At 48.8% G+C, this 9,129-nt stretch overlaps 1 protein-coding gene across 1 annotated transcript in view; it reads left to right on the top strand.

Annotated features, from left to right (window-relative positions):
• The first annotated feature begins 1,777 nt into the window (after window positions 1-1,777).
• The window catches only part of PTCHD4 (patched domain containing 4), a 106,172-nt gene continuing 98,820 nt past the window's right edge, over window positions 1,778-9,129 (top strand). Inside the window, exon 1 of the mRNA XM_038751779.1 lies at window positions 1,778-2,197. Within this exon, the coding sequence (XP_038607707.1) occupies window positions 1,778-2,197 (420 nt within the window). The remainder of the gene's footprint in view (window positions 2,198-9,129) is intronic.

The following is a 9,129-nucleotide window of genomic DNA, read 5'->3' as shown; positions in this document are numbered from 1 at the left end:
ATTATTACGATGATCAGTCAATCAATCAGTCAGTGGTATTTGCTGAGCGTTTACTCGGTGCAGAACACTGCACTAAGCGCTCCGAGGCTGCCCAGCTCTGCTTACTTGCATTTCTCCACGGTGCTTGGGGAAGAAGGAGAGCGCTTTAACCCGTAGCTGTCAAGCCAGGAAGGCACATTCGGTGCTCTGTATTCTCACTTTGACCACACGATCTGAACTCTTCTTGGCAGATGCTCGGCTCCAGAGCGGGTGGGGGTGGCGAGGATCCTGGGAGAGCCCTAGGCTCACAGAGCCGGCTAGGGAAGTCCCCACTTTGGGGAAGCAGGGGAGAGGCTTAGCGGGGAAAGCCAGCGCACATGCTTTGGGGTGTTAAAATGCAGCATCATCCTCTCTCCCTCCTCCTCTCCCCGCCCCCTTTCCTAGGTGGGAAAACGAAATTCCCAAGGCAGAGGGCAATTGAGGGAAGAGGGTATTTTGGTTCCAGGATCCTTCTCTCCCCCTCTCCTCATGAGCCCTCCCCCCCCCATTCCACCTGCAAGGGGGGACCCCTGTATCTCCCCCAAAGCCCCCACCAGCTTCCAAAAAGGCAGATGATGCTCCTCTTCTCCCTGCATCGCGGGGCACATGCCTGCCTCTTCCAAGCCCGCGGCGGGCACATGGCCCCGGCCAAGCTTCCCTCCCTCCCCTCTCCTTTCCCAGCAGAATGACTCGGGTGCCCCAGGGCCGGACAGCTCTATCCTGAACCGGCTTCAGCCAGGGAGGCTCGAGGCGAGTGGGGAGGGAAGGAGGGGGCTGCCGCAGAGAGAGAGAGACAGACAGACAGACAGCATCTCATGCCTGACCCTCAGCAGTGAGAGGGGCTGGGAGAGATCAGGGGCAGAGGGACGGGGACCCTGCCAATGCTGCTTCCAGCCGGAGCCACCCCCCAGACCCAACTCACACGTGGCCCCCTCCTCTTCTGCTTCCTCCTCTTCCCCCTTCCTCTCCCTCCTCTGTCCTCCCTCCCTCTTCTCCCCCTCTTCCCCTCTCTCGTCTCCTCTGTCTTCCCCCACTTCTCTCTTCTCCCTCCTCTTCCCTCTTCTTCCCCCTTCCTTCCCCTCCTCTTCCCTCTCCTTCCCCTCCCCTTCTCCCCTTCCCCTTTCTCCCCTCTCCTTTCTCCCCCTCCCCTTTCTCCCCTCTCTTTTCTCCTCACTCCCCTTTCTCCCCCCTCCTCTTTCTCCCGCCTTCCCTTTCCCCTCCTCCTCTTTCTCCCCCTCCTTTCTCCCCCTCCTTTCTCCCCCCTCCCCTTTCTCCCCCTGCCCTTTCTCCCCCTCCCCTTTCTCCCCCTCCCCTTCCTCCCCTTTCTCCCCCTCCTCTTTCTCCCTCTCCTCTTCCCTCCTTCCTCCTCCTCCCCCTCCTGTCCCTTCTTTCTCTTCCTCTTCTTCGTGCCCCCCTTCTCCCCCTCCCCTTTCTCCCCCTCCCCTTTCTCCCCCTCCCCTCCCCTTCCCTCCTTCCTCCCCCTCCCCTTCCCTCCTTCCTCTCCCTCCCCTTCTTCTTGCCCCCCCTCCCTCCCCCTGCCCCTCTCCCCTCCCCCTCCTAACACCTGCCCTCGTTGCTGCAACTTGCTGCAGCGCTTGAAAGCGGAGCCCCGGGCTCGGCGGGGGCCCGGTGGGTGTGGAGTTTCTTTTTTGGGTTTTTTTTTTTTTTCTCCTAAATTTTTTCTGGGGGGGGGGGGGGAGGTGGGGTGGCGGTGGGGGAGGGAGGGGAGAGGGGTCCGGCGGGCGCTCACACATGTGACATGTGCTCTGGAAGGCGTCCGGGCGCCGGATCGGGTGGAGGGAGGATGCTGCGGCAGGTGCTTCGCAGAGCGGTGCGGGGGTTCTGCTACAGGCTGGGCCTGTGCGTTGGCCGGCACCCGGTCTTCTTCCTCACCGTCCCCGCCATCCTGACCATCGCGTCGGGCTTCGGCGCCGTCCACCGCTTCCAGCCCGAGGGCGACCTGGAGCGGCTGGTGGCTCCCAGCCACAGCCTGGCCAAGATCGAGAGGAGCCTCGCCGGCAGCCTCTTCCCCCTCGACCTGTCCAAAAGCCAGCTCTATTCGGACTTACACGCCCCGGGCCGGTTCGGCAGGCTCATCCTCCTCTCCCCGCCCGGAGACAATATTTTGCTCCAGGCGGAGGGGATCCTGCAGACCCACCGAGCCGTGCTGGAAATGAAGGTGAACTACAGAGGCTATAATTATAGTTTTTCCCATCTGTGTGTGTTGAGAAATCAGGATAAGCGTTGCGTGCTGGATGATATTATTTCAGTGCTAGAGGACCTCAGGCAGGCGGCCGGCTCCAATAAGACTTCAGCCAGGGGCCAAGTGAATTATCCCAACACTAAATTGAAGGTAGGCTCCCCCGCTGCATGCTTTCCACAATTCAAGAGGCAGCGCTCCGTGCCTTTCCCTGAAAGCAGGAGAGAAAAATGCAGGGATCTCAGCCTCCATCCCGGGGAGGGTGGCGGGGGACGTTGAACCCGGGGAAGTGGCCGTGGGAGAGGGGTTACCGTTAGTTGGAAACTCCCATCCCTCCCCCAACCGATTTGTACTTCCCAAGCGCTTAGTACAGTGCTCTGCACACGGTAAGCGCTCGATAAATGCGATTGAGTGAACGAAGGGACCGTCTCTATATGTTGCCGACTTGTACTTCCCAAGCGCTTAGTACAGTGCTCTGCACACAGTAAGCGCTCAATAAATACGATTGAATGAATGAATGAATGAACGCCCCCCCAAAAGCCCCAACGTTGGGGGCGGGGGTCCGGTTTTAAGACCCTGCAATTGCATCTTTCGTAAGGGTTCATGAATCCTTGGATGGAGCCGAGGCTGGGGACTGATTTCCTTAAGTAAGATTTGGGGGCAATGCAATTTTTTCTCTTTTGGGGGTTTTACTATGACGGCCGACCCGTCCCGTTGGTGACATTTATTTGAACCGGTGTTACTTATTTCCCTTGAGTTGGCTGCCGCGCTGAGGTGAGCTTGGGTCCCCAAGAATGTGACTGCTGGCAATGTTACTGGTGTAGTAGGGGATTCCAGGAAATCTGTGTGGGGGTGTGAGGGGATGGCATTCAGGGTGGTAATAATTGTGGCATTTGCTAAGTGCTTACTATGTGCCGCGTAATGTACCAGACCCTGTGGGGGAGAGAAGCTAATCAGGTTGGAGGCACATCTTGCATTATTATGATGATGGCATTTGTTAAGCGCTTACTCTGTGCAAAACACCGTTCTAAACACTGAGGGTGGGGAGGGATACAAGGTGATCAGGTTGTCCCACCTAGGACTCACAGTCTTAATCCCCATTTTACAGATGAGGTAACTGAGACTCAGAGAAGTTAAGTGACTTGCCCAAGGTCACACAGCAGACATGTGGCAGAGCAGGATTAGAACCCATGACCTCCAACTCCCAAGCCTGGGCTCTTTCCACTGAGCCACGCTGCTCTGGTGGAAGAGATCCAGATCTGCCTTTGATAGAGTGGTGGGCTGAGTATCGTCAGGGGCGCTGGAATCACTGTCTTCCACAAAATTCCAATCCCAAACAAGATTCCCTCATGATAAGAGTCCCAGTGAGTCAAACGCCAGTAAATTCTTATTAAAGGGCAGTCTGGAGAAATCATTTTGGGAGTCAAGGGGTCCGGCTATTTGAAGGTTTTGTGCCTCTAATTCAGTTCCAGGGCTTTCTCTAGACTCAGGCTGCCCAGCTCCTTTACTGTGGTGACCGTGTCACTTTGGGGCTAGAAGCTGACCCTCTTTAAAGCGTGGAGGTTCTCTGAAATTCCCAGAAGTTTTAAAAATAGATTAATCTTCACTCAGAAAGCTAATAGGGATCTCCTCCTGCAAAGACAAAATGTAAAGTTATTTTGTAACTTTCAGGGTGATTCTGGGTTGACTTGAGCAAATTCATTTTTAATTAGGACTGGGAAAAATGGAAGAAAAAGTGTTAATCATAATTATTGAAACTCAGAGAGTGCAGAGCCCTGTACTAAGTGCTTGGGAGATGACGCTATAGCAGAGTTGGAGGACACATTCCCTGATCGCAACAAGCTTACAGTCTCCACTTTGGTTTCACCCAACCTTCGCCTCTTTCTGTGCTCCTCTCTATTCTGCCCTCATTCTTATTGGTGTTCATGTACTTTTCAGTATGGAAACAGTTTCCCTCCCTTCCTCATTTTTCATGGTTGAAATGCCCTGTTTCTACTTTCCCTATTGTGCTCTTGTATCTTTCGCCTTTCACTTATGGCCTGTCCCCTTATTTCAATGTGTATTCTCCCTGGATCCCTCTCGCCTCATCTTTTTTGCCTGCTTTTTGCTTTTCCCTCCTCAGGAAGCCCTCACTAGGTGCGGGGAGAATTATATCTGTAATTGACTTATTTCTATGTCTGGATCTCCTTCTAGACTGTAAGCTCATTGTGGGCAGAAGATGTGCCTGCTTATTGTTATATTGTGCAAGTATTTAGTACAGTGCTGTGCACACAGCACTCAATAAATGCGATTGATTGAAATGGGAGGCTGACAGGGGGTCCAAGGTGAATGTAAGTTTTGGCCATCTGCCTTGTGTTTATTCTCAGATTGGCCTGGAGCTGTGATTTCTTTCTAAAGTGTGATCTGACAACTCAGGTAAGCTTTTCAGAGGGCCAGAGCTGGACGTGACTTTGAAAGAGCTGGTCAATTAGAGCTCAGTCTGAATCAGTCAGTGCTATATATCGAGTGCTTACTATGTACACAGCCCTGTGCTAAACGCTGGGGAGAGTACACCACAACCGAGTTGGTAGATGCATAGCCCGCCCATTGCGAGCTTACAGTCTAGCGGACTGTAGTGATTTCTGTGGCACAGAGATGGGGAGTCCAGCACTTCCCCCGAGTGACCTCCACATCCCTGGACTCAAGGACAGCTGGGAAACCAAATGTATTATCGGTGCGTTTTCAACCTGCGTGCATCGGCAGACCTTTCTCTCGTGTCCCCAATTCATAAATAATTTTTCAAGAGTCATGGGAGGGAAAGCCCAAAGCCTTCATTGAGTTTATTTTAGCACTGAATGGACAGGAAGGATTTTGAAGTTTGCCTACCTTAGGATTCTTTAGGAAAGCTCCTAACTGCCTGGCAATTGTGAGAACCATCTATTATACTCACTTAAAAAAGATCTAGAAGCCGACAAGGGTTTTGGCATCCCTTGTGATTTAAGCATAGCTGGACTGATGAATCAACTATTTTAAAGCTGGATACGGGTTCCCCCAGCTCTCCAGTGATTAAAGGAAGAAAGAGAAGAGGCTGGGGTGTGTGTCTGTATGGTTGGGGGAGGCGGGGGGGGGCCAGTATGTGAACTCACGTGGTTGTGCACCTGAATGCACATTAGTGTGTGCAGTTTTTTAATTTCCTAAACTTATCAAGACCAGACCTCTAAAATCTTGAAGTTTAAGCTTAATCACTTACAATGGAAATAAGTGAGAGATAGAAGGAAGCTCCTTAGCCTTGACCAACCCTATTTAGTTCCATATGGGAGGAAATGTGATGGAAAGAAAACTCTAAAATGCTTTAACCTTAAATCCACCTTCTTGTCTCGAAAATTTACCCTACTTTCTTTCTCCTGAGTCCCTAGAGTGCCCAAATGAATATTTTGTACATCCAAGGTATATTAAGTCCACTGGGTATATAACCCAGTGATTATATAATATGAATTATTTGGTTCATGGTGAGCAATACAGTGAATGACAGGTATCAGAGACTGACTGTTAAGAATTGCACATGCCCCTTGGTCTTATGGTCTGAATATTTACATCTTGTTTCAGATTGAGTTTACCTCAGTGTTCTTTGAGTGGGAGCTTGCGTGGTGTGTGTGTGTGTGTGTGTGTGTGTGTGTGTGTGTGTGTGTGTGTGTGTGTGTGTGACAGATTGAGGATGGATGCAAGAGGTAGATAAGCAGAAGCCAGCGAGATTTTGGGAAGGAAAAAGGGAAACAGTTGTTGTGGGGAATGAAGGAATTAAGGGTATTTGGCAGTATGGAGAAGACAAATGCTGTGGGGAGGGGAAATTTAGCTACAAAAGCAGAAGACCAGCTGCTTAAGAGAACTTTTTAGAAAACTTTGGAATGCACTAACTTGATTACAACCAAAAAGTAGAAACAGAGAGGGTAACACTGCATTGAGAAGGAAATCCAGCCTGTAAACTGAGTTAAACTGTCAGGAAAAAAGCAGGCAACACAAAGTGCTGAAGTATGGATTTAAGATGTCTTGTGGAAAAGGAGGCAAATATTCTAATGGTATCTTTAGGGCTAGAACCCAAATTTAATTTAATAATTTCTCTAAACTAAATTAGTCTCTTCCCATCCCACTCTGAGAACCCAATTGTTTTCTCTCTGTGTTTTTTAATCTCCCTAAATGACCATCAAGGGCAGCAGCGCATAGTGGATAAAATACGGGACTGTAAGTGCTTAGTATGGTGCTCTGCACATAGTAAGTGCTCAATAAATACGATTGAATGAGCCAGAGGACCTGGGTTCTAAACCCAGCTCCACCACTTTCCTGCTCTGTGACCTTGGGCAAGTCACTTAACTTCTCTGATCCTGTTCTCCCTCTTGGACTGTGATCCCCATGTGGGACAGGGACTGATTAACTTGTATGTACCCCAGCGTTTAGAACAGTGTCTGACAAGTAAGCGCTTAACCAATACCATTAAAAAATTGCTTCCAGTGCTTAGATCAGTGCTTGGCACATAGTAAGTGCTCAACAGATACCGTAATTGTCATTATCAGAGCCACAGTATTGTCCTTCATGTGTCATCCAAAATGGGTTGCATCTTAGTGTAAAACAAACCTCATATCTGCAGACACACAGGGCCAGAAGTTTGTGGTTTGAATAAAAGACAGTTTCTCTCTGGCTGAAATATCTGAACACCTCAGTGGAGAATAATCAGCTGCTGGATATGTTTTCACTGGAAACTAACAAAAAATGGATAAGAATGTCCAAAATCAGCCCTCCTGGGAGAGGGGACATACAGAATCAATGGATCAATTGTATTTATTGGGTGCTTACTGTGTGCAGAGCAGTGTACTAGGTGCTCGGGAGAGTACAACGCAACAATACAACAGACACATCCCTGTTCCATGGCGAGCTCACAGTCTGGAGGCACTATGATGTTTGAAAGCCAAGCACCTGCAATCTCATGAAACTTTCTTCTTTTCTGGTCCCTGGAACAGAACCTTTGGGCACACTGAACAGGAACAATATGTCTCTTCCTTTGCTTTTTAAAAAAATGGACAGTCTCTGAGGGAAGGGAAGGACAGGCTTCTGAGGGGTAAAGTCACAGGAATATCCATCAACTATTTCAGGCCAAGAAAGTGACATTTACATTGCTACCAGGGATACAAAAAAAGCTTCTATGTCCTGAACCCAGTAGTAGGGTTAGGTGAGAGAGACGGCCTCTTCCAGGAGCTGAAGCCCTATGCCTTTCGTAATGGATTTTACCGCAGCTACGTGTCTTCACTGCAATGCCCCTGAATGTTAAGGTGGATTTTCTTTTGCTGCAACCAACCCTCTGTCAAACTTTGTTAATACTCTAATCCACGTTCTCAAGCCGGTGTCTTTTTGAGGGCAATCAGGACTGCATACAAGAATAATTGCTTAGATGGAATTTCCCAGAAGATTTTCACAGAGCATAGACTGTGGAAGTTAAAGATCTGGAAAGATTATCTTAGGGTCATTTAGCCAGTCCCCTATCTCCTAAGCATCCTATTTTAAAGGCATTCAAGAAAGAAGTTATTTAATTCTATTCTTGTGACTGACTGTAGTCGAAAAGTTTATTTCTTGGCTGCCACTATTTATGGCCTGTTATTATTTATAGCCATTTCCTTTTGTACCCCCTTCAGGGGTTTAAAACAAAACAGAGCAACTTTTGGTTAGCAACCTCTGGTTTACAACTTTTCATATATACCAGGTTATTGTTGCCCGGGCCTGTTTTCTTTAGCTTTAATAATCCCAGTTCCTTCCCTTCTGTCCTGGCAAAAGTCGGGTTCCTATTAAATCTGTTCTTAAAACCCCTTAGCAGAGGCTAGTCAAAGTATCTATTGAGTCCAGTTTTGATGGCCAAGTTGCTTCAGAAACCAGAGGGTTTAATTTCAAGTTGTTGTTAAAGTCATAGTTGGTGGTGGCAGGTAGCTGGGTTTCCAAGTAGTTTCGCAGCAGTCCCCTTCAGGGGTTCAAGCAAATTCAGTGAGAGAACAGAGCATCTGATCTCAAATGGTGTGATAGGGCTCAAGAGTCTTATGTAGGCGGGTGGGAGATTTCAGAGCAGCGTCTAGAGAATTTTAGCAGGTACTTTTCCCACTCTTCAGAATACTGTAAAATCCAGATCAAAATTGAGACCGTTACCTGGCTAGGCACAGTGCTAATTACTGTATTTCAATATTTTCTGAAAACTCTGAAATTAAATAAAACCGCTCCTTTAAGGAAAAAAAATCAGCTGTTATTCTCCAGACATCTTTACAGTTATTATACAATAGCAGCATTACACTCTAGTTATAGCCAATTATGTAAATATTATGTAAGAACCTGAGGTATTGTAGCTTTTTGTGGGAAAGTGTGTTTGTGGGGAAAGAGAAATAGTTATAGTGGGAGGATGTTTTGAAGGGGTCCCTCAGTCTGTGCTTTTCTGAGAGAATCATTTGCCTGCTCCACAGTCTTTCACAAATCAAGGCTCATTTTCTTCCATTCAAGCAAACCAAGAGTTTGTGAAAGGCACTGATGAACAATACTTGAAACTGATGGTCTCCTCTTGCTTGCAGCAAATGACCCCTTCTCATCGGCCTCCCCTACCTGGGGGACCCTAGGGGGACAATGATATGTCTTGATCTCTGGAGCTGATAAACATTAGCATACTCTTAGGGGAAAATGGCTCCTTTGGCCTTTTAGGTCTTGGCATTAGGACAACAAGCTCTGATGAGGGGACCCGAAAGCAGCAGGGAAGCCTGGATACAATGCTGTGAGTGTGTGTGTTGGGGGGTGGGGAGCTCCTCCACTTTCCTGTCTCCTTTCTTGCCGGGGGGTTCATCCCTTCAGGAGAGAGATGAATCCAGTTCCTTGCATCCCTCTCCCCTGAAAGGTTTTCCCACAGAGATACC

Source organism: Tachyglossus aculeatus, chromosome 9 (assembly GCF_015852505.1).
Source record: "Tachyglossus aculeatus isolate mTacAcu1 chromosome 9, mTacAcu1.pri, whole genome shotgun sequence".
Classification (NCBI taxonomy): Eukaryota; Metazoa; Chordata; class Mammalia; order Monotremata; family Tachyglossidae; genus Tachyglossus; species Tachyglossus aculeatus.
The sequence above is the reverse complement of the archived record's forward strand: the minus strand, read 5'-3'. Positions and strand labels throughout refer to the sequence as shown.